The following is a 25924-nucleotide window of genomic DNA, read 5'->3' on the forward strand; positions in this document are numbered from 1 at the left end:
TGGGTGTGATAAACAATTGTTTCTCCTGTTACTAAATTACAATGGCCGGCTCATGCATAACAAAGCAGCATATTCATAACACAAAATAAAAAGCATACAAACAAATCATCAAACACAAAAGCGCATCTGAAAGCATGAAAACAAATTTAGCAAACACAGGGGAGATGGAATGAGACAGACACGAGAGTTTGAAGTTTAATTCTAATTCAAACAAGCAACCAACCAAGGTACTAATAACATTTACTCAGCAGCCACCAGAATGCAGACACACACATTGTAATTGTTTAATAAACAGAGAACAGAGACGTATATGCATGTAACACCTTTAATGTATCTGCATTCTTTATTGTTCTTTATTACTTTGAGACAGAAAATAGAAAATTTTACTTGTCAAGCCTCAGAGTAAGAGTGCTGTTAAAGGGTAAAATGTTGCAAATGACCACCAGAATAAAAGGAGCAAATGGTAGACCTGTAGTGACTTTCCATCTTAAATTTTCATATTTAATGTTTGTATTAACCCTTGCAGTGAGACTGCCTACAGCATGCAGCTTTAAAAGAGCAGCTTCAAAATCGTTGCCGATGCGCTACTGACTTGTAATATTGAGAATAACGCCTCTATCACTGCTACAAAAAAAAAAAAAATCACTTTGGAAAAGTGTGCAAGACAACTATTACGAGAACAAAAATTGGTGTAAAAAATCCACATAATTATTTACCTTCCAATACCAGTTCTGTTTCTCTTAACTTGTTCAGAAATGTATGTGTAAAGCATGTCCTTTACTATATCAAAGCATGAATTACACTTCTTGACTTTAGACGGAGCCCAGGAGCAAGAAATGTTATGTCAATTTTGGCATAATCCTGCTTTAACATAGTATCAGTAACATTACTCCCATTAAGTAAATGTACTGTTGATATGTTACAAAAATTAGACTCAATATGAGCAGATTGAGCAGATTCACCTAAATTCTCACTAACCCAAATCATGGCCCAAATCCTAACCTTAACCCAAAACCTGACCTTAACCCAAAATTTAAATCGTTTCATTTCAGTCCATGTTAAGAGGCAAATTGTTTCCTTCCTCGGGAAAGGATAGTAAATAAGATTTGGATAGTTTTTAACCTAATAACCTTCATTAGTAAGTCACTGCTCACTGTGGGCTCAGGTTTGATAGTACCTCATGATTGGACTGTCTATGCTATTACTTCCTGGACTGGAACACTGACTGGACTGACTGCAAAAGTGTGATAATGTAAATGTACTCTCTGAAAGAACATTATGAAGAATCCAAATCTAAATCTCATTTGCTAAATTGTCAAATGACACTCCATTCTAGTCTCAGATTTCAGTTGATAGAGGAAATCATAGGGGTTATATTACAACATTATAAACACTAAGCCAGAAAACATCTTTTAAATTTTACCTCCAAAAATGTATGTGAAAGGTTGGGCACTCTTGGCCAAATGACACGTTTTATTGTAGTAGAGTAGTAAACACAACCTCTGTAGCTATTAAAACATCAAACTCAATATTTTCAGCAAATCCTAATCCTAATACACAATCACTCTGTCATACCTTAACAATGCGAAATCATAATTGTGTCCTGTGCACTAATGTGTTGGACACCCTACGAATTGCTAAGGATTAGATTTTTTTGTTGGCAAAATCCCAGACCTTGATTAACAAATCAAGCCTGAGGCATGCCACCAATAGTAATTGAGAACTGTCAGCTAAATCAAATTTCCAGGCTTTCTAAATTTATAAATTCAAATCTTGTGCTAACTCAGTAACCATGGGCTCCTCAAAACAACTGTCTTAAGATGTAAAATACAAAAATTAACGGCATTGTAGCTTGCAGTTTGTACTGTGCAGAAAGACAATTTCATAATGTTATATAAAAAAGTCAAGATGAAATTTATAAAAACAAAAAACTGCTCAAATCCAAACCCAACATGACTGATAAGATGGGCAGGGTTGCTTGCACAAATAAACTCTTCATGGAAAATTTATGTTTAAAATATGCAATCAAGTGCTGAGGATTAATGAGTTAAAAACAGAGCTATTTGACCTCAACCAGCAAAGATATGTTTAGAGGAAAAAAGGAACGGCATGTCATGAAATGAACACCTTGTCGACTGTGACAATCTATTATTGTGTTGCTGCCAGTGACATTTGCAATTTTACACAGGTGAAGTGATGAGTGAATTCTACAAAATAGCAATAAACACAATTGTCAAACAATTTGTTAACAGACTGAACCTGAAAGGGGGATGCCCTTTACAATGACTTAATATATACTTCAAATCCTCCACAAATCCATCTGAAGAGACACAAACTAAAACTGCCCTCAAACTAACAATGACAAAATATTATAAAAACATGTGGCTAGATCTGCAGCAAGATGACCAAGAACAAGAACTAGAGACCTTCTGCAGGGAAGATTGAAAAAACAACTACAAGAACTGAAATATTTTAGTGTGAGTCTGTTAAGGATGTGTGAAGTCTGATGAAGGTGAAAATGTTAGGAAAGATCAAGGCACTGAAGAAGGCTACAGTTCTTTGTTGTCTTAATGCAGTTCTTTGCCTTATTCATTAACCAGAGCTCAACTCAAGATTTTTTCTCCATATGTAATCACAAAGCAACCAGAATTACTGAAACATTTATATAAACAGAATATACACTCCTATATTGACTCCCCGGCAGCAAAAGCTTGGTCATTCCTGGTCAGGATGTCTGTGAATAGCTAAGTGGACAGAGGAAAAACAGATCTCCAAAAGGCAAAATGTAAAAGATGAAACATATTTAGCAGGACTAGTGTATTGTTTTTCTTTTGGGCAGCTCAGAAGATTTAAGTGCCCAGGTTTTATCAAGGTTTCAGACCAACAAACGTTTATTTAAAATTCTATGTAATGTTTTATTATTATTATTATTGATTTTCATATTTGATAAAAGTTGTTTACAGATTCCTATACATGGATTTAAATAGCCTAGTTGTTATATGGATAGGCACTGGGAACAAGTCACATTAGTTTAACATGGATAAATGTTTAAAATGGATAAAATGGATGTGAAAATCATCCTCTGAGGCCCATCATCATCTGAGGTATAAATGAGAGATTTTAGCAGTGTGGTCCATATGGAACAATTGAGATACACATCATTTGTATTATGTCTAGTATATACTTGTATAATAATAAGAATTTCCATTATTGTTGTCTTAGTTCAATTGAATTCAGCTTTCAAGTATTTACTTTATAATGCAGATAATGAGGTGTTTTCAGGAATGAAGTGTTTTCTCTCTGGCCATCAATTTTAATGTATTTTTGCTGATAACGTTATCATCTCTATGTGATTTGTGATGATGGCAATGATTTTCATTATTAATACTACTATTAATGTTATTATCTATTTTAAACAATTATTTTGTCTCATATTTAACAGGACATAAAAAAAGCACAAGCCTCACACACTCAGAGCTACAGCACCATCTGTTGGGGGGGGGAGCTGCTTTAAATCTTCTACCTCTGTTATCTTCTTTCAGTCTGAGCGTGCAATCACTGAAGTCCTTTGTGCTGACACCAAAATGTGGTCAATATAAAATGGTAAATAAATAAATAGTTAAGCACTCCATCATGAAAGGCAGTTCTCAAAATACCAGTGTCTTAGATGAATAAAGGGAGTAAGACATTTTACAGTTTTTAAGAGTACTATACAGAGTATAATCTCCATACCATGATGTTTTGAGAAACTTCATTTAGAAAAGCTGAATGTGTTTGTGCTTAAAAACCTTAGGAAATAAAGCAAATCCTGACAGCATGTTCAGATGGTCTTCAAGCTGCTGAATAGGGCATGGTCAGATGAGAGACTAGAAACACTGTTTCCGACACACCACATTTCCTCACTATATCTGTTTAATTTATACCTGCCATTAGTAGTTGGTTGTAGAATAAGAATAATAACTAATAGTAAAAGGCTAAAATATGTTTTGTATAATTATGTTTTCTATGTTATTTTGTTCTTCTATAAAGTAAAATTTCTCCTTATTTTTAATCATTGGTATTTGCGCCATTATCACCAATTTATTGAGCTGTTAGTAGTCTAATATAAATAGTTCATATACATTCATTAAGATACATACTACATAAAGGTACATTCATTTTAAAGGTCTAAAGAATCTTTACTTAATGTATACGGTAACGGTTCTTCACACTCACACACCTCTAATACAAACATGTTTCTTCTATAGCATCTCTCAAAGAACCTTGTGTTGAACCTTTATTTTTAAGAGTGTACCTAAAACAATGCTTCCCATTTTATTGGATACTCCCTCCATGTTTGGGTTTGATAAGCAGACACACCTTCTACACTGTTACTGTTAACTGTTAGAGTCAAAAGGTGTAATTCATACATTTTGGAAACATCACTGTATTGAGAGTATTGTCTCCGATGTCACCCATTATATAATACATCTAATAAATCTAAATTCTTTAAAGTCATATGCATGAAATAAAATACTTGGCAAGCTCTTGATCATACAGTTGTGATTAATTTGCCTCTCATATGCAAACAAGGTGCAAAATGTCCCGCTGCTCGTTTTATTGTGTGAAGGTTTCACCGTGAATGGCCACACAGGTGCAATTCATACTGAATGAACAAAATCTTGTGACTTTACCCTACATTAAAGTGTTACATTAAATACACATTAAAAATACTTTTTATAGTTTCTCTTTAAAAGAGAAAAGTTTTGTTTCCACAGTGACATGTGCTGTACATATAATAACATCTGCATTACAGCTCAAGGTCAAACCTGCACTTGGTGGCTTTAAACACCCAAAAAAAAAAATATGAAAGAACATAACCATAGAAAATGATATATGACAATCTGTATAAAGTAATAAACTGCTATGACATGTATGCAGGAGTGTACTAGCAGGCTGCACCGGAACCACTTCTGTGCACAATTTAGGACAGGTGTATGATGCAGGACTCGCTTGGGCCTCATTGGACAGCTTTGTGTCTGGCAGAGTGGGAGCACATGGCTGTAAATCACTCACAGTCTCTGTGAAGCACCTGTCAGTGCAGTGAAGCTGCTCAGCAGGGGGCTTCCTCTCACTCCACGCGCACCCTGTAACATGCTGAATGCAACATCGACTGCTGCAAATGGGCCAAATACAGCATGCTGTCATGTATGGAGCATATCAAACATGGTGAGGTTGTTTATATGATTGTGAATAACATGAGTTATACATCAGTTCCTTATATGACAAGTCATGTTGTTTCATTGTTTCGTATTGCACACACAGGTCGAAAGGTTTCTGGCTTGCTTGAATGATTGTAGGGGAAATCTTCAGCCAGTACAGAAACTTTACATTATGAAGGCCTTTAAAAGGTTTGTTAAACTCAAACAGCTCATTAAAAAAAACAAAATGAGTTTAAAAAAGGGAAAGTGGTCATTGTTTTATAATATCCTTATATATATATATAAACATTTCTCAGCCTTTTTGTCTTTAAATTATCATTAAAATGATTTGGGGTACAAATATGGCAAACTGAGACAATATACAGACATGTCAATGTTATTCTCATCATGGTAGAGAGAGAAAGTGAGCAATATATCATAGTAATATAATGAAATAAATAATGAAATGGAAAACAGTGTCCAGATATGATATAAATTAAAAATACTTTAAAAACTTTAAAGGTACATTTTAAACATAAACAATTAACTTACATTTTATTTCTGCTGCATTTATGTTCAAAAACACTCATAAACCTGCATTTCTAAAATGTCAACAAGATGTTAAAGCTTCGTCATTTTCAATGGAAGTCAATGGGAAAAGATTTTACTCATGACTCTGATTGTAAGTCATTCCTATTGGTCACTTTATTTTGACACAATGTAAGGAACTGCCAGATTCACAATGTCAAAAATGTACAAATTTCACAAATTGAGATAATATATATATAAAAATGTGTGTAAAGTCACCACGCCCCATGCCATCCAGTAGACAGAATGGTATAAAGTCCCACAGCACTGGGTTGTGGAGCAGTGGAACTGACTTCTCTAGAGTGCTGGAGCTCCAGCCAATTTCTCCGGAAAAGGTTTGAGTGGCATTTCTGATCTATAACTAATCATTATCAGTACCTGACCACAATGTTCTTGTGGCCAAATGTCATCAAACCCTCACAGTAATGTTACAACATCTAGTGTATGTCACCTTTATTTTCAAAAGTGTAGCAGCCTGCATTATAAAACCCATCTGGATTACTCTACCCCTTTTGTCCAGCATTCAACATTAAAAATATTTCAGTTTTGGGGTAAATATGACATTTATGATGTTGTATGTATGATCTAAAGGGGCTCTGATAACACCTTGGAAAACCAAAGACTAAAACAGACAGAATCTAAATGATGTTGTTGATCTAATTAATGTATTAAAAATAAATGCCAATTACAGACTGAGCTTTTACACATTCAGCTGCAATATTTTATATCCACCAGCACAGAACGGGCAGCACTAATCAGCTTGCAAAATGCCCGGTGTGCCCGCAATGTCCGCAAAGCTCTTGAGAGACCGGAATGAAAAATGTGAGACATAATTACAAACAAGTTTGTCATGTCTTACCAATTAACCCGATATATGTACAAGATGCAGCAAAAAAAAAAAAAAAAACCTGGAGTACATGGCTGTGTGTCAACTATTACATGCATATGGTACAAAGACACTCGCAGGATCCTTTTTTTTTCCCCACCTCTCATCTCTAAAAATGGAACGCTCAAAGGAACATATTGCAACAGAACCAGACCCTGCCTTTCGCTGGCAGCGGCCAACACTCTGAGCATGGGCCAATGAAAACACATAGTCCCCCGTCTCCACTTTTAATTGGGATATTTTAGGGCTATTAGCAGCAGAGGCTGTGTGCCTACATAGTTCCCAAGGAAACACCACTAACCCACTGATCCATTCTGTCGCTGCACCAGGTACTTCTGGGTTACTGTGGTTGATTTTTTTTTCTAAACTGTACAACCACACACAGGGAAGAATGTTTTGACATTTTATACAGCAGATCAAGAGCTGATGGACTATAATACTACTCCTACAAAACTGGAACTATGCCACAGCCATGCTGCTGTTTTTTAAGATGAGTTTGGGGAAGGGGAAGATGCATTTGTCTCCATGGAATAGCCTATAAGCCTACACCATATGTTATGCCAGCATTGATTACAGTTTCATGAGGTCCTACCTTGTTTGGCATACAAAGAATGTCCGAATATGTGCAGATATGCTCTTAACATTCTTGTCTCTGGTCACACATATATTCATATGAATAAATACACAAATAAACAAATAAATAGATATTTGAAGTAGTCTATCAAAAATGATCAATTATCAAGGTGGGCTGTTCCTGTTGTCAATTACATATTGCCATCTGGTGGATGCAAAAGTAATGGCGAGTAAATGAATTCAGACAGAAAGCAGAATGTTGATACTAAGCCAAATGCAAACTAGAGAAACCTGTAAACTTACAGTCAAAATACTAATCAGGGCATCCTGAAGAGCTCTTCTCTCTTTAGGGGGTGCAAATGACAACATGACATTGAATTTAACAATATTTTGATACAGAACCTGGTCTTGTGAAGTGACCAATAACCTATATGATGCACTGTGAATACACATATTGTTACACTTGTTAATCCACTATGTTAATCAAATATAATTGCTCCATTAAAACCTATAATTATATTGTATATATTTTCATCATCCACTGTGTAAATTTGTGTGTATATTTTAGATTTTTTAGTTGTTATTTATTGTATGTTTAAGCACCTTAAGGATTGCTGCTCAATTTTGTTGTACATCGTGCAATGACAATAAAAGTATTGTATCGTAAGTATCGTATCGTATCGTATAAGGTTCTGCATGAGCCTTAGTGTCAATAACAGAAACCAGCATTTCCTGTAATAGAAAATTGAATTAGCCTTTCATGTTGTTGTGGGAAGATTTTATCCCACACTTCATTTCAGCACTGCTTTAGGTTTTCAAGCATTATCTTTTTGTATGAATTCCTGCTAAAGCATCTTTTTTATGGATGCAGTTCTGTGTTCCAGTTATTCAGATGTAAATTTGCTTTTCTGTTTTCGATCATTGTCTTGCTCCATAACCCAATTATGTTTCAGCTTCAGAACTGAATGTATAGTTCCTTCAATAATAGGTTGACCTGAGGCTCAAAATAACCCAACTTCACTCCACCACCAAAAACACCTTCTTTTTACTTTCTGTTTAGCTTTTAATGGAGGTCACTTAATGTATACAACAACATACCAGATTCATTATGTCAAAAAGTGAAAAACAGGAAAAATAGAGATACAAGGTTTATCCATGGTTGTAATACTGGATAAATGCATGAGCAAACATATTCAGACAATAAAGCCAAGATTCTAAATGTGTTTCATATGGTTTTTAGTTGTGTACTTTAGCTTTATGTTCTGTTCACTGCAAAAATAAATATGTATTAATTTGTTTTTTTTACTATATCATTAATCTTTTCATAGTTTTGAAGAGCTTTGTCATGACTAAGGATCTATCTTTGGCTAATGCACTGCCTCCTTGGCAAGAGACTTTGAAAATCCACAATGTCATCGATCTTCATAAGCGCCCCAGGGGTCCTAGTTGGCCACAGATCAACAAAGAATTGCATTTCCCAGCGGCCGGCTCTTGTGGTGTCTATGCATCCCTCTTTTTGTGCCAAACATACCTATGACTGTGGGCAAAAGGGTCCAGTGTTACTCTCATCTGACCCCTACACCTGCTCCCAGTCCAAGTGCAAATAGCTAATGGCAACCGTCCAGGCACTTGGTGAAGTGTAGGGGCTTTCTTGAGGTAACCCTTCTGAATAGCTTGTTGTTACTGATCTGTTGTCTAACACTGTTCTAAAATGTGCAAATATCTTATATGTATATATTCCTTCTTCTGTAAAGTTGCTATTTTAGTCATGAACCAGTGCCTGGGACAATATGATCACCTGTATAACATTGCATAACATTGCTCACACTCAGGATAATTCTTTTGAGTGATATGTGTGACAGAGATGTCAGTGGATGCAGTAGATAAAGATGGACAGTGAGCCCTGTCTGACATACAGTGTTAATAAAGCTGGTTGTAAAGGCGTGACAGAGAAATGTTCACTACACAACAAGCTGTGCTGCTCAAAAGGTCACACTGGCACACACTCCAGATGTGTGAGTCTCAATTAAGTCCACACCTGCAGTGGATAAGTGCATTAATTAATAAATGCAACATTATTCTTTCAAAACATGGGCGTCCGACAGCACATAAGCCTCAGGGGGAAAAGAAAGCTGCTTCATTCTCTTTAGTACAGACTTTTTAATTAACTGTATTTTAGACATTTCGGGAGCTCGTGCCTGCACTTTGTGTTTATTTACAATCATTTCATCTGGCATCTCAGTGATACATATGCAATTTTACCTTAACACTATCAGAATGAGACAATCCTCACTTTGTGGAGTGCTATTAGAGTCAGTCTGTCATTGGTACACAGTGATTATCATGCACCTATTTGACAGACTGGTCATAACATTTTTTTCTTCTTCCTCCAGGAACATACAACAAACATGTTCACTTCTACTGCAGTGCCCGATTGCCACATTGAGACAACCCTTCACAATTTGGAGCATTTCTATTGGTCTATACATTGGTATATATATATATATATATATATATATATATATATTTTTTTTTTTTTTTTTTTTTTTTTTTTATAGTGTGTGTGTGTGTATAATGCTACTAGGTGGACATTATCTACTTTGTCATCCTTTGTCAACAGTGTTATAACAGTGTTATATGCTTAACTCGACTGGTGAGGTGGATGTGTAGCGCCCCCTGCTGGTCAAACCTAAGATCACAACTTCTATTTAGGAAACAAAAGATCGCAGTTACTGGCCTCCTCTGTTAAGGAGCATACCTATTAATACCCCCATCTGAAGCCAACATGTTGGCACCAGCGTAGAGAGGTAGGCTAAATAAAAACTGGGGGGTGTAAGTGGTTAGGCGGCAATCAAGACAAAACAGTAACAGCTGGCTGGCCTCTGGCTAAAACTGCACAAAAACAACACAGTCTGCTGATTGCCAAAGCCAGCACTGAATAATTCTGGGATACAGCGTATCAAGATCTCTAGTAAAATCCACGCATATGCTGGCCCGCTCTGTAGACGTTTCCAAAGGTAATTAGAGATATAATAAACTCCTCACCCAAATATATTATAAATGGCTCTGGACAAAAGGCACTCTCAGCAGTTTGAAAAAGATCAACCCATGGCATGCAGCCACTCGAAGATGTGGCCATTTAAGTGTAGAGAAAACAAAGAAAGATCTATATATTTATAAAAGGAAAAAAATGAAAATGGCTGGTGACTAAAATGAAGCATCCATCATTAACTTTGTGCATTTTTCCTGCATCCTCTTGCAAAAATTAATTGAGTGGCACAGAGAGGCCGATGGATAGCCTGAGGCTGGACTGCCTCCACCGTCTGTTCTTCGTCTTCGAGACACAGTCCCACCAAACTGCTGACGCCAAAAACTGACTAGACCACACTGTGGAAGTCCACTTCTCACTGAACAAAAGGCTGATTTTCACTTTGATTAAACCATTTTCTACAGATAATAACTAGCCAGTGTGTATATAATGACTGTATATGTATATATTTATTTTATTTCATTATTTTTTTTAAGACATGAGAAGTGAATTTGCAGTTTTTAATCTGAAGATTGTCCTGATAGGTAGTGATTTATCTCCAGCTAACAAGCTACAATCTATTCTTTATCCTCTCTAGAGCTACTCACCAAATGCTGCTACTTACATCATCATCAGCCAGCATGTAGTCAGGGCACAGGGAGCAAGGACACATTGATGCTGATGAGGCCTGTGTTAGCCACCACTGGCACTCTACTGTATAATCTCCATAGATCACAAATACCACTCAAATAAATTCACCCTAAAAACATTGGAGCACTGTCATTTCAGATAACACAGTTTCCCTGCTCTTTTTTGAGCAATCTCACATAACATGCCTAAGGTCAGCTTGACCAGTGTGTTGACCTCGAGGTGGGTGTAGCATTGGGCTGTGAAGCAGAGAAACTGCATTCTCTGAAATGACAGTGCTCCAATGTTTTTAGGGTGAATTTGTTTGAATGGCATTTGTGATCCAGAAGTAATCATCCAACATCTAGACCTGACTTTATTAAGGTGAGAATGGCTGAAATATTTGTAAACAAACATTTACTGCAGTTTTCTAGTTTATCTACCACTCTGAAGAGTTCAGATCCAACACAGCTGACTCTAATGTTCAGTTGCTTCTAAAGGCCTTCATTACCTGGATCAGGTGTGTTAGATTCAGGGTGGAGCTAAACTCTGCAGGGTGGTAGATCAGGACCAGGATTGAACAGCACTGCTCTAAATAATCTAACTGTTGGCAGAATCTTGTCTTAAATGACCAGTCCTACAAAAATACATTGGTCCTCAAAGAGGATTACTCTTCTGCTTCACTTTAGCAGGACAGGTCACAGCCTAGGTCAACACTAATAGGATTATGGAGCATAAAAACAAGACCTGTAAATGGCAGCTAGAGCAAGGAGAGATTGAAGGTTAATTATTTATACGGTCTAGAAAAGTCTGAGAGAACAGTACATGCCATTACCCATTTATTGTATTCTTAAGTTCAGGGATTCCATGTCCCAAACCTATTTCACTGCTGTGTGGACATTTTTCAAAGCAGGGGAATTCAACCTCCAGAACGTCTATAAGGTTAGACTAGACCTGGTTTTACACATGTATACAGACGCCCTTCCATCGCTATTTTACTACACAGGTTGAGCACCATTTCTCTGGCATGAGCTAACTAGCTACAGAGACAGTTCAGCAGGATAAAGAGCATGTGCAGAAACACAGCTGAACCTGATGAATCACTTGCTTAAGCAGATACACAAGCTGTTTACAACTGAGAAATTGGGATACAACTAAAAGCACACCTTTGTGTACCCAGCTTAAACATACAAAACTCAAATCAGCCCTACCCCGTTTCTGGAGAACCACCTTCAGCATGCCATTTAAATGTGATAGCTGCCCTAGGGCATTGTTTAACCCTGGCCCTGGTGGCACCCTGCCCTGCACAGCTTAGTGCTTTCCCCTGCTCCCAACAAACCAACTCATTACCAAGTCCTTTCAGAGCCAAGGGAGCATGTGGAGAAGCCGGGAAAGCACTTAAATGTGCAGGGCAGGGTGCCTCCCCGACCAGGGTTGAAAACGCCACTTTAAAATCCAGCATCGTCCGAGGACTGGGCAAGACGAATGCTACGTCGCTGAGAAAAAGGTGGCTGGGGGGGTCCAGGTTTACATTTCTTTAAAGAGAGAGTTGACATGGGCACAAAACATAGCTGTGATGCTTGAACTGAGAGAGTAACAGTAAATGCAAAGATGCTGGAACTTGAGATGAACAGCAGTGAAGTCCCAAGCCTTTTCTTCCCAGAAAGCAAGTGAAAATTACACTTCTGCATCACCACATGGTAAACCAGAAAATGATTGAACAGGAATTGAAACTGCTGGCAAAAAATGTGCCAAAGTCATATGGTTTTATTGTGTACTGGATAGAAATATTAAGCTGAGCATGTCCATCATAATGTGTTAGTTACAGTCAACAACACCAATGTCAGTCCCTGATTGGAAGCGGTCATACAACTTATCAAAATATTTAACGTGGAATACCTATAAAAACTTTATTATACAGTCAACATTTATCTCGACAGCCATGACATATGGTCAGAAAACTTTAGAGCCCTAATCAAGTCTGGAGTCCTAAAAACTGTTGTAGTCTTGGTCCTCTGGCAAGTCCATCATTTTAAAAGCCGTGGACCTTCAACTGTTCTTCCTTTACAATGTTTATCTGTGGAACAGAGCAGGAAAGACATCAGCAAATTACAGCCACTTTGAAAACTTGTTAGGAGATGTTAAAATAAAAATTAATTACCTCAAGAAGAAACTGGCAGATGTTTTTCCTTTGGTCTCCTTGCAGCTGGATTACCTCCCCGTACTCAGGGTGCTCAATCACAGTACCATTGCAGGCAAATTTCTGTCAATCAAAAAAAGAAACCGTTAGAAATAAAACCTAAAGACACAGTTTAAGAGACACAAAATGACTTCAGCACAGTCTAGGTTTTTTGATTGCACAAATGCCTGATTCCACTCATCTGTAAAGTGGCTGCTGCTTTTGCAGCCATTTAAGCAGATGAAAACATTGCTGGGCCTCCTGAACTGGAAGTGATCAACCATTTTTCTCTTCAAGAGAATATACCTTCTTGAAGGCCTTCACAAGCTTTTTCTTGTCGTAATCATCTGCGATTCCTTGCACGGTGGTAAGAGTCTTACGCCCGTTTCGTTGCTGAATCCTTATGTGGATTTTATCCTCTGTCCCAGCCGGGAGCAAGTTGTCACCCTTAGTTGCATCAGCAAAGGGATCTGGAAAACAAACAATGCCAATACCTTCATATTAATAAGCTGACAAAACTAGAGTCTTACACATACTGTGTTCTTCAAATACATGTCATGTTCTGTCCCGATCAGTTATCTTAAACAAGATGTCAGTATTTACAAAGTGTTCATACTCCTGAGGAAAACTGATGCATCATTGGATTAAAGGCCTTTGTGTGGAAGAAAACAACAAAACGCCAGAGAAGAGGAGAAGCCCTTACACCTTCTCCCAGACCAGACATGTCCAAACACACATACACACAATCAGATCTTCAAATTAGTTTAAACTGAATGAATGATCCCAGTCTTGGTGGGTCATGGTCTAAAAACTGTTGATTACTAGCTAGCTAGATTAGCGTAGATGCAGTTAGCTAGCTAGCTAGCATTAGCAGCCTTAGCTGAGATTTATGTAGCTAAACATGCTAACTGGCTAGGTTATATCGCCACCAGACATCTTCCTGTACAGATTAAAACGTTTAAAAGTAAAACAAATTAATTAGGAGTTGTCTACAGCACAAACTACTGTCATTTCTGAGCCAGCCAGGACGCTATAGCAGCCCACCACCCAAATAGCAGCAGAGATTGCTAATCCAGGCCCAAAAAGTACAAATCCACCCCAGGATTTCGTTCCAGCAGCCCACACCGGTCAGCTGCAGCAGATCCAGCCATGCAGTTGGAACAAAACACCGGGGTGGATTTGCCACCTTTGAGAAGTAGCTAGCTAGTAAGCTAACTAGCGCTAGCTAAAATGCTAGCTAGCTACCATAATCGCCCGCATTCAACTTCGAGACACCACACCTATTGTGCGGCTCGCTTTACAGTGTTGTAATATGCTGCGTTTGTCTTTCGAGAGCCAGTATTTAGATAAGCAGCTACATGTAACGATACTTAGTCTGTATTATTTGGTTAGACTACCTGAGCTCGAGTAGCCCTTTATCTCGATTATTGTTGCTCAAGGCTAAACACGGCCTTCGAGAGGAAAATAAAGCTGCCCGCACGATCCGTGCAAAACGACGTACGCGAAGACTTACCAAAAGACTGGAGGTTCTGGATAGAGGACATGCGATATTAGGACGATAACGTTGATAGACGAAAGATACCGGCGCTTGATGCCGTCTGTCTTTGGCTTAGCTAAGCCTAAAAGCTCTGGCAGCAACAAAGGCGAAGAGAAAGGCCTAACAGTCTGACGCAACCTCCAGCGCTGGCAGGCTACAGCAGCACACGGTGCAGAGCGACGGCTGGAAAAGAACAGAGAGCGGCGCTCACACAGCTAAAGCCTCCCCCTCCTCCTGCAGCGGACCTCACTGGAGCTCGGCCAGAGGCGGGGTTTAAGATTTTCTGTGGTCGTCGTTGAGGTCGTCGGGACTACTGGTTGCCTATTAGTGATTAGTGATGATGTTAATTATCTGGGAGCCAGAGATTAGGTAGAATGGCCTCTAAATAAGCAAGTAAAGGTGTTGTGATTTCGGTGAAATAATGATTAGAGTGGAGGGAAAAATACCCTTTCAGAAATTAGAAGCATACCGAGTACTTCACTAACTTCTTAGTACATGCAGCACTACAGCTGGGAAATATGATATATAATATTTTATTGTATCGTGATACACAATCTGCTTTTCTAAGCATATCGAGGATACTGTTAGTGCTTAATAAACACTGATCAACTGCTAGTTTCATTGTGAACAGTGTGATTAGACTGGTGAAATGAGATGAGGTGCAGCAGGTGTTGAATAAAAATCACATTATTATTTTGTAGTTTTTAAGAATATTTAGTCTGTGATTACATGATTTAAATATCGTGATGTAGTATTTTTACCATATCGCTCAGCCCTATGCAGCACTTTTTTTAATCAATCTTTATCTTTAAGAAACAAATAAAAGATCTTTTATTTCTTTAAAATTTTAAAGAAATAAAATGTAAAACTATAAATTTTCTCACAAAGACACTTGAATAGAAGACCTCTATCATTTCAAAGAATATAAAAATTAAATTACAGTGAGCTTGTGCAATAAGCAGCCTGTTAGAAGTGAATGATTTGTACAATATAAAATGTAGAAAAATATACAGTATATTTACAACAAACGCAGTAGGTTTTTTTCACATTTAATATTTAATTTATTTAGAGTATTAGCTTTACCTTCAGAGATGATGATTAAAACAGATGATTGTTTCCTTTAGTTAATGATTGATTTCTCCTGTTTAAAGCAGAATACAACCCCCTTACAATTCAGAATCAGAATGAAAGCCTGGAGCCACATTTATTTAAATACTTAAATATAATACTAAATACTAAATATGTTCTTAACATACATTCTTAGCATTTGCATACAACATATAGAAACACAAAACTTTAATATAACACATTTACAATCTGTGCACTGTAATGCCTAAGTGACACCAGCACTTTAGTTTGTATGTCAGGTTTGAAACTTGCATCCATCTACACACACTGTCACCTAAAGTTTTGTTAAATCACTATTTAAATGTGAAGTGGCTGAAAGAATCCAGTTTAACACCCCTGACTCAGAAAATGGTCTTGATCAGGGGTGTTAACTCTTAAAGTCCTGAAGGTTTGAAGTCCAGTGCAGTTTGGCGATTTCTCTGCTTAAAAACAACTGGTTCAACTCATCTCCTAGTTGACAGGTTTAGTAGTTTTAGCAGGGAAAGTATGTAAGCATGTGTGCAGAGAAAAGTTCCCAAAACAGCATTTCTCAGGGTGCCAGCCAGCCCAAAGTTCAGAACGGTGCAATATTTACATAAAAGGCATTTGGCTGAAGTTCTTATCATGAGCAACTTACACTTGAATCATGTTACACAATTAGGAGAACGTAGTGTTAGGAGTCTTGTCCAAGGACTTTTAATTGGTGTAGTGTGGTGTGCTTGCCCAACCAAGTGTGTGCTAGTCTGCCACAGGAATGGTGTTGTTGTTACCCACTTCCCTAGACCAGCCGCTAAGAATGTCCCCAAGCTATTCTTTTTTTTTTTTTTGGCTTAAGGCATCTTGCCAAACAGAGAAATCCTGCTTTGTGAAATACCACCCCAGACACCAGCCCTCCAGGACTGGATCATTTAGTTGAATTTAGTTTGGAGTGGAAAGCAGGAATACCTAAACTACAGATTAGGGCATGTACAGTAAATGAGGTAGTTATGGTTTAGGTTGGCTTCAAGAAACATGAGGGGGTGACACTGAGTCCATTCAATGTTTTTGACAAGTGCAACATGTGAAGCAACTGACCAAAAGATATTTTGTTGTCCACACATCTCCGTTAGACAGTTCCTGCCTTTAACTTAAATACAGTATATACATATATAAATACCATAACATGATACTTCTATTTAGGGCTGGGCAATTAATTGACAAATAAGAAATTAGAACCTCTGATGGACATAATCTTGCCCTTGTTGACTATTCTGATATTTCTTTCTGTTATTACACTCCCCACTGTGTGTTCATGTACTGTCCCCTTAAAAACATACTACTGTGTATGTAGTCATGTGACTCTGGCTCATCCAGTCTACGACATGCAACATGGACGAGACCACAAACACAGAGTCAGCTGAGCAAACTGAGCAGCATATAGAATCGTTCAATTAAACAATATATTAATTAAGTCTATTATAGATAGGTTGCTACGTTTCCTTCAGATCAATAAATGACATATATTTATCTATCTAGATTTTAAAAACAGACCAAGAAGAGTTGTGAGAAGTCTTGCTCACTAGGTGGTGAGTGAGGCTGTAAAGGTCTTCATCTTGAATGCCAGAGTCCTTAAAGATCCTGGTAGTTGAAGGCTCACTTCATCCTCTTCAGTTTTTTGACAACTTGCATGTTCCTCATGCCGATACTGCTCAAATTCAGGAGCTACGATATCTGACATGTGCGGGGTCCTTGTTTCTGTTTGGCAACTCTAGGAACATGATATGCAAAAGCACTTGTCCTTACAGTCTCCAGGTCACTTCTCAATACGCTCTTCAGACTGAAAAAGTCAAAGGCATTTCTGTCCAAACTGTTAATGAGAAACAGCTGTGATTCTGCAACGTTTGCCTTCTGAAGCTCTTCAGCACACTGAGCTCGAAGCCCATCCAGAACTTCAGTCTCACTACAACACAAGTCTCTTTGTGCCTGCAAATGGTGATCAATCTTTGCCTGGACAAAGTGGTAGTGCTTTCTTGAGTCTTGTATAGCTCTTGCAAGCTCTATGTGATAGCCCCTCTGCCAGTCTGACACAATAATGACATAAAAATCAAAATGATCCAACATGAGTTTTATCTCCTCCAATGAATTATTCATTCCTATTCCAGACACATCCCAAAATCGGACCTCTGGGTACTCAGGACTCATTGCTGGGATCTCGACACCTGTTGAGCCACTGGCACCACCAATTAGGGCCTTCACTAGAGTGGTTACCCCCGATCTTGCCTCGCCTAAAATGGCCACATCGAGCTGAAAGAGGTCAAAAGCCTCCAGTGTCGCTTTGACTTTCTCAGTTCCATTTGAAAAGTGTGTTCGTATTTTCTGTAGCTCCTGGAAGTCCTTTTCGCTCAGTTTCCCACTACGCAAAGCATGGCGCTTAATTGCCCTGATGTGTAAGGAAGAGAGAAAGAGAGAGAAATTAAATTAAAAGTAAGCAGAATTCAGGCTAGCAGCAGTTTTTAATTATCATTATTTGTTATTAAAAGGAAAATTATTTTCCCCCCCAAATGTATTCATAATCCAACTGTTCAGATGTAAACAAAGTTGGAGTGGTTCTATGTGAAATGATGCACTGTAGAGAAACATACTGGTTCAGACATATTTACAGTAGTGGTACACATACACGGATCAGCCATAACACTAACACCACCCTCTTGCTTCTACACTTATTGTGCAGAATGTAGTTCATCTGTTTCTCTGCATACTTTAAACCCCTATTCACTCTTTTCTCCAATGGTCAGGACCCCACAGGACCACCACAGAGCAGGTGTTATTTGTGTTTTTTGCTGGTTTGAGTAGATCAATCACAGCAGAGCTGCTGGAGTTTTTAAACACCAAACCCCTGCCTAGTTGATCTACCTTGTAGATGTAAAGTCATCTGCACAGTATTGCTGAACAGCTTGTGTCGGTCATCATCTAGTCCTTCATCAGTGGTCTGGGCTGGATATTTCTTTTTGGTGCACTATTCTCAGTCCAGCAGTGATGCTGAGGACTCCAGCAACACAGCGGCGTCTGATCCACTCATACCAGCGGAACACACTGACTAACAAACCACCACTATGACATGACCACCACCCAAAACCACCCAACACCCGCTCTGTGATGGTACTGTGGGGTACTGACCAATGTAAAACAGGGTGAAATAGGCTAAGAAAGTATGCAGGAAAATAGATGGACTACAGTCTATAGACTGCTTCTATATGGGAAGTGGAGCTGATAAAATGGACAAAGAGACACAAGGAGGTGGTATTACTGTTATGGCAAATTGGCGAATAGGTAAAATAGAGGTATATCTGTAGAAATAAAATACCTCTGCAGACCATTTTGCTGCAATTGCCATAAATACATGTAAAACCAACATCATAATCTCGCAGCAAGATGTTCATCACCATAGCTCTCATCAAACCGCTGTATTCCAAAAATACTCACATTGCTTTCCTCCAAGGTGCGGTCAACAAATTGTCCACAAAGATGGGAAAAGCCACTCTTTTGAGCTCTGAAGCCTCCTTCTCAAAGGCGTCCTTGAGGTTTTGCATTTCATAGCTCTCTGTATCATGACCGGACACCAAGAATACATTGGGGTGCAGGTCTTTCTCATGTAGATATTTCAAACATTCATCTCTCATCAGACTCAGAGCAGCGGTTTCACTGAAGTTGTGTTTTTTTCTCTGTGAGACTATATCGTTGTCTACTTTTGTCCGCACAACATAAAACGGCTTCTTATGTTTTTGGATTTCTTCGATCAGAAGCAGGTTGTTTTCTCTGAATCTCTCAGATATCACTACAATGAACATGTCATACAGGTTAAAGTTCATAGTCTCCACATAACGGTTTGAGAGAAAGGAGGGTGTGCCCATGCCGGGAAGATCCCACAGTCTTACATGGGGATTATTTGGGTATTCATACACTGCAGGCTTCATCGTGGTCTCCACGACTCCTGTTGGAGCAGCGTTTTCATCATCGTTGTCCAGCCCGAGGAGTGCATTAATGAGTGTAGATTTCCCTGAGCCTGAATCCCCCGTTACAGCTATGTCCATCTTGAACTGATTGAATGCATCCAGCAGAGTAATAAACGAATGAGGGCTTATATACTCCAATACTTCTGTGATTTCCTCTGGGATCTTTCTTGGCATGTCAAATCTAAGTGAGGACAAAATAAAGACAGGTGACATAGAAGTTGACATTTCACCTGACTTCAAAGATGAACACAGTATTTTTAACCGGTTCTGGGTGAACTGTGAGGTGTGCATTTTTCCTCCTTGTTTTTAGCTATCTATAATCTATAGCACAGATTAAATGGTTATTTTTGTACACTTTTATCCACTCTGTTGAACAACTAAAGGAGGTGTGCCTTCATTCAGATCATGCTAGATCTTATAGTCTGTATATCCCCTGTTTTACCGTCTTCAGTCTGTAATAATAATATATATATATATAAATATATATATATATATATATATATATATATATATATATATATATATATATATATAAATATAATGTATAAATAATGTATAAATATTAATAATATATAATAAATAATAATAATAATAAATAAAACTGCAATGATATTTTAGAGAATTAAAAAGGTCAAGAATAGCTGAAAACACAGGCTATGTCTTGGGAAAGGTTGAAGACTTCACTTAAGGCGACTTCAGCCAAGCTGGCATACCGCCTCCGAGAAAGTAGCTAGCTAGCATATCTCGACCTTTATTTATTTTTAATTTCACAATAAAATAAAATAAACGTGTACTGAAAAACTCATTTCATTAAGTTGCTCTCTTCACATAACAAAATGAAAAGTACATGATTACATAAAAACTTCTTCTCACCCGGCGTCCATTTTGGCAGTGAAAGCGAAAGTAGATGAAACTAAGCGACATACGTGTTTTTTAAACCAGTTAAATACACTGACACTATCTCAGCGATTCAGTCAGTACTAAAAGACCCGTTGAGAAGAGTTATCTAGCTACTTTTCTGGCGAAACGTTTCTAAAATCGGAAAGACACAGAGAGCCTCCGCTCCTCTCCCATCTGTAGTGCTTTGGTTTACCTGATCTGCAAGTCATACGGATCAACATGCCAGTCCGCTTAGCCAATAAATGCAGTGAAGCAACGGGTTACATTGTGTCTCACTTTTTAATACAATAAGAGTCTGGAAGATGATCTTTAAATTCTGCTAGAAATTCACGATTCATGATGAAGACCAACAGAAATGCTCCAAAATGACTAGGAATAAAAACATTTTCACTTTGGTCTCCATTTAAATTTAAGAAGTGTTTTTCCCTTTTTTTTTTTTTTTTTAAAGAAAGTCATTATGTAAATACCACTCTACCAAACAAACCCCTGCCACCAGACACCTCTCTGTCTCTAGTAATGAAAAGTATGCTCATGCTTACTTTTCATTACTGTTGATGACAGATGTAAAAAAAAACTTTAATGGCAATGGATGCACACGCTTCAACAACTCTAGTCAAGATCCAGCCAGATCATTTCAAGAATTTCTGTTGGAATGTTTTTTTTAACCTTTTAATTCCTCTTCAGGAATACCTCAGATTCCCTTTATTGTGGAAAAAGTCTGTCTGGTTAGCAGGGTAGCAGTTAACATCTGATATTAAACTACATAAGAACATAAATAATTAAAAACTTTACATAGACAGAAAATAAAAAGAAGTAAAATATGTATTTAAGCAAGAAATTCCATTAGATTTCTTAAACTTAGGATTCATATGGAAAAATTAAATTTAAAATCCACTTGGTTTTCAATTTTTGCATTCAATTATTATAAAAGCCAAATTAATGCAGATGATTTATATAATCTGATACAATGTCCTAGCACTTTTCCAGTTGCCTGTTAGTAACGTATGTTGTAGGAGTGTCTGTGAGTTCTTACTTATGACAACTCAAAACACCTCCCTCTTATTTAAGGCATTTGATGAGCCACACTTTGTCACCTAAACCATTGACTCGAGGTGTATCACCTGGCAGTACTGTGTAGGTAAGGTTTTTCTATTTAATCAGGCTAAGTATGTTTCTAAATTTTCTATGTAGACAATTATTTGCCAAATCTTTCCACTTACTTGACTAATGGCAGAGATTCACAGGTACGGAGGTGTCATTAATCATCTTTAGCAGATATGCCTTACATGACTTACTTATATGAAGCCAGGTTTCTTCCTTTCATTGCTGATATGGACTTTTTTAGGGTCACGTTTCACATAATATCAATAAAGCATAGTTAATATAAGTGGTTTAAACATAGCAAAACATATTCCAAATTTAGTGTGTTCTATTTTATTGGAAGCTATAGTATACCGTCTTGCCTTTATGTTGATGTATTCTGTGTAGGACCACCATGGCTTACGAGACAACACTATATCCAGATGATAATATCTTTTTGGAACCAGATGATTTCATAAAGAACCTAAATGTCTCCACTGGAGAAGAGGCAGCTGCAAAGCTGAAGGATCATATGGATGATCTAGAAAATATCTCACTCAATGTGGCCATAACAGGTATGACTGGAGCTGGAAAGTCCACCTTCATCAATGCCTTAAGAGGTCTCAACGATGATGAAGTCGAGTCATCTCCAACTGGAGTGACTGAAACTACCATGGTTCCTACCATGTTTCCCCATCCTAGCATGCCAAATGTGAGAATTTGGGATTTGCCTGGAATTGGGAGCCCAAAATTCAAGGCAAAGCAGTACCTGAAGGAGGTGAAATTTGATAGGTTTGATTTCTTCATAATCCTTTCAGCAGACAGGTTCAAGGAAAATGACCTAATGCTTGCTGAAGAGATTAAGAAGAAGAAGAAGTCCTTTTACTTTGTTCGCTCGAAAGTAGACAATGACATCCGCAGTGAAAAGAAGAGGAAGAAGTTCGATGAGCAGCAAGTACTCTCCAAAATCAAAGAGGACTGTAAGTGTAACCTAAAGAAGCTTGGGAATCCGAAAGTGTTTTTGGTTTCCTCCCACGAATTGGAGAAATATGAGTTTCAGGCATTAATGGATCACCTGGAGGGAGACCTTCCAGAACACAAGAGATTTGCCCTTGTCCAGTCTTTGCCTGTCTGTTCCATGCAAGTCCTCAAGAAGAAGAAAGAATACTTAAAGAAAATGATTTGGCTGACAGCCTTTGGATCTGGCGCCATTGCAATGACCACTATACCAGGTCTGGCAGCGGGCTGTGACATTGGCATTGTGATGGCCTTTTTCAATCGAAGCTTTCAGGCCTTTGGTCTGGATGACAAGTCCCTACACAGTCTATCAGAAAGGATTAACAAGCCAGTGAGTGAGCTTAAATCAGTGATGAAGTCTTGCTTTGCCAGTGGAATCACTGTTGATGTGGTTCGCACATTTTTCTTGACATCGAAAGTTAGCGTCGCAATGAAGGTCGAGTATGTTTTGAGCAGCATACCGATATTTGGGGCTCTACCAGCTGGGGGAATTTCTCTTGCCACAATATATCATCTACTGAACAAAGGCCTAAATGAAATGGAAGAGGATGCCAAAGAAGTGCTAAATGTGTCAGGACTGGAGTAAAAAAATAAGTACAGTGAAAGGCAATGATACAGATGATGTCACATTATAATTACACAGCATTTTATACTATATATACAATGTGGCTTATAAGAAGCAAAACAGCTATATGTAAGTGTTGTGAGGTTTAATGTGGAAATAGTGTGAGGTTTCCAGTTATGTGCAGTGTGCAAGTGCTGTTATGGTTATAGTACACAAGTAACTTCATGGCATAATCTCTTACAGATACATTTATTGGTCTTATTTCTTTTTGACTACCCAGTTCCAGGGTTGTCTGTCAGAAATTACGATAGGTGACTATATGAATATGTAATATGGCTGAACAGCAATGTTATATGAATGCTATATGAATGCATGTCCAGTTCTAACTCCACAAGCATCTTGATGTTGTACTTTTAGTTACAAGTTATATGTTTTTAATACTCTTTGAAATTAATATTTTACAAATATTAATAAAACATATGGAGTAACATTTTGCAATGTTTGTGAAGTAATGTAGTTGTATAGCCTGTGACTATTAGATTTCCATTAAGAATAGCTGGCAAAGTGTCACAAGATCCAATGTCTAAATGTAATTTAGGGATGTTTTACGGAAACTCATATGCTGTAGTTGGAAAAGCTGTCCCACAGTCGCATTCACTCTTGTCATCAAAGAAACTTTGCTGTCAAGATGCCAAAAATTAAATGAAAAAAAGACAGATATTGTTGTAATTAAGTTCATGTGCACTGTCAAACTAATATCTATATACAAATAAATATATCATATACAATAAAACTAAAGTTTTATGAGAAACCTCAGTTGTGTTCCACTTTGAATTTAATTGTTGTTTTTGTATGTTTAAGGTTAAAGGATAGTGGATAGGATAGGAAGTGTTAAAGTCATACAACCTGAAATGCAGGTCTTTTCAGGAGAATGACTAGTCCACATCAATTGCAAACAAGGTGTTTTTCAAAAACAGTAGGGGTGCTGAAAGGACATTAAAAACAAAGAACAGAAAGAGAAACTTGTCAGCAAATGCTTCAGCGTCTTTTTTTTAGACCATCCATTGTTGTTAGCTAGCCTAGTTAGTCCATTATAAACCTGATGTACTGTTCATCCTAAATTTATATACATTAAAAAAAAAAAGCAAATCAATTTGCTGAACAAAAGAATTATATAAGTTGTAAAACATCTGTGTTTGTACTTGTCAGTGACCTCATGTTTCTGAGGATATTTGGGAGAAGAATGTATATAGGATAAGAGGTATCAGGTTTTGAAGACCTTTGTTTACCGCTAGCTCGATAGAGGTGTGTCTAAATAGTCAATTAACCAAAAAAAAGTAATTTACTTATTAAAAGTAAAATTAAGTAACAACTAATTACCATTCAATCTGAAGGACTATGATAGGGAGCTGTAATTTTCTCATAATGGAGCCTGATAAGAAACCAGAACAAATCCAAGACTGCCCTCTGTGGATCACCTGAGCTGATCACAGCTACACACACCAATGCACAACCCTGAGATCACACAAAACCTCTAGCTGTCTTAACTGGAACTTCTCTCCTAACAGCATGCTCTGCATGGTTTCAGATGCCATACAGAAAACAGCCCGAACCAATTACCATAATGGTACGCCAACCGAAGCTGTCCTAGTGTTGTTTTGATCAGAGATGGAAGAGAAGCCATGAGCACCGAGAGGAAGTGTTTGTCCAACATTTTATTTAGAATCTCAACTTTATGATCGAACACGCCGAACCTGGTTCACAACAAAGCATTATACTTTTGTTTTGTCAGCTTTAGTGTGTCATCGTTTCCTAGTAACTTTTCCCCTTATTATCATTATCATTGTCTTTGTATTGGTAGTTTTTACATTCACCTTTGCCAATCACATTCCCTCTGAATCTAATGATTAGCAGTATGAAGTAGCCTAGGATTTGAAGATCAGTTCTCCTGCCACATCTCCCAAACTGGGATCCTTTGCAGATTCAAGCCTTTAAATTGTGGCAGCTAGCAATGTTGAATAGTGTGGGGGTGTAACACAGATGTATGGATTGGCGAGGAAGCAGTAAACAGGAAGGCCCTGTTGAATTAGCTTAACCCTTTAACAGCCATTTGCCTGTCAATCAGTCCTGAATGTTCTAATACGTCAATAAGTAACTCTGTGGAGTTCTTCACTCTACAGTATTCACGACTGGGCTGTATTAGTTGCTATTGAACTATTGTACAATTTCTTGTTTAATGGAAGTCCATGTCTTGTTTACTTTTAATGTGTGGTCCTGTAAATACAAGTCATGTGAATTTGTTGCTCTGAGGTCTTGGGGGAACATTGAAATGGCAACGGGTCTTAAGTTCTTCTTGATCTTGGTGATTTGCATTGTTTTCCTCAGTTACTGACTAATAAGACTTGAAACCGAACATAAATAATATCCCTCATAACCTTGCATACCTTCGCAGTACTCCCCTTAATCTTGTGCATCTCACAGTATAACTCATGATATTGCATACCTTGCATGCATCGCTCAGTTTGTGCTCTAACTTGATCTTTTATTCATCTTTAGGTTTCTTAACCACACTCTTTGCACCTGATTTCCAACCTTGGCCTTAGAGTAACATTGCAGTGTTATTCTGCTGTACAGTCTTAAAAATAAAAATGCTACAAAGGGTTCT

General features: G+C 37.8%; 3 protein-coding genes across 5 annotated transcripts; 1 reads left to right on the top strand and 2 right to left on the bottom strand.

The window, feature by feature from the left end:
• Positions 1–12631: 12631 nt before the first annotated feature.
• On the bottom strand, positions 12632–14803 carry eif1b (eukaryotic translation initiation factor 1B). The gene is made up of 4 exons (XM_072678797.1): positions 14575–14803; positions 13368–13531; positions 13044–13145; positions 12632–12959 (listed from the first exon to the last, which is right to left on the bottom strand). The coding sequence occupies exons 1-4, from the start codon at positions 14603–14605 to the stop codon at positions 12915–12917; spliced, it is 342 nt and encodes a 113-aa protein (XP_072534898.1). The 5' UTR covers positions 14606–14803; the 3' UTR covers positions 12632–12914.
• Positions 14804–15680: 877 nt separating this feature from the next.
• irgq1 (immunity-related GTPase family, q1) lies at positions 15681–24219 on the bottom strand. 3 transcript variants are annotated; one of them, XM_072678801.1, is made up of 3 exons: positions 24166–24219; positions 19168–19878; positions 15681–18124 (listed from the first exon to the last, which is right to left on the bottom strand). In XM_072678801.1, the coding sequence occupies exons 2-3, from the start codon at positions 19869–19871 to the stop codon at positions 17407–17409; spliced, it is 1422 nt and encodes a 473-aa protein (XP_072534902.1). In that variant the 5' UTR covers positions 19872–19878; positions 24166–24219; the 3' UTR covers positions 15681–17406. The 3 variants fall into 3 exon arrangements, with proteins under 3 accessions (XP_072534902.1, XP_072534900.1, XP_072534899.1); XM_072678799.1 differs by lacking the exon at positions 24166–24219 and adding an exon at positions 20571–20848; XM_072678798.1 differs by lacking the exon at positions 24166–24219 and having other exon boundaries at positions 19168–20150.
• On the top strand, positions 22093–23280 carry LOC140555538 (interferon-inducible GTPase 5-like). Its single transcript, XM_072678802.1, has one exon. The coding sequence runs from the start codon at positions 22093–22095 to the stop codon at positions 23278–23280; it is 1188 nt and encodes a 395-aa protein (XP_072534903.1).
• Positions 24220–25924: the final 1705 nt, after the last annotated feature.

The sequence above is a fragment of the Salminus brasiliensis genome, chromosome 5 (genome assembly GCF_030463535.1).
Source record: "Salminus brasiliensis chromosome 5, fSalBra1.hap2, whole genome shotgun sequence".
NCBI lineage: Eukaryota > Metazoa > Chordata > Actinopteri > Characiformes > Bryconidae > Salminus > Salminus brasiliensis.

What these genes read in the sequence shown, in the direction of transcription:
- irgq1 (XM_072678798.1), bottom strand. Translation starts at nt 19,988, where the DNA reads ATGCACACCTCACAGTTCACCCAGAACCGGTTAAAAATACTGTGTTCA. An exon ending in GCACCTTGGAGGAAAGCAAT is followed by an intron (nt 18,125 to 19,167) that starts GTGAGTATTTTT and finishes CTTACACATCAG; the next exon opens with GGCAATTAAGCGCCATGCTT.
- LOC140555538 (XM_072678802.1), top strand. Translation starts at nt 22,093, where the DNA reads ATGGCTTACGAGACAACACTATATCCAGATGATAATATCTTTTTGGAA.
- eif1b (XM_072678797.1), bottom strand. Translation starts at nt 14,605, where the DNA reads ATGTCCTCTATCCAGAACCTCCAGTCTTTTG. An exon ending in CCAGAACCTCCAGTCTTTTG is followed by an intron (nt 13,532 to 14,574) that starts GTAAGTCTTCGC and finishes TTTGTTTTCCAG; the next exon opens with ATCCCTTTGCTGATGCAACT. An exon ending in TCTGCCAGTTTCTTCTTGAG is followed by an intron (nt 12,960 to 13,043) that starts GTAATTAATTTT and finishes TCTGTTCCACAG; the next exon opens with ATAAACATTGTAAAGGAAGA.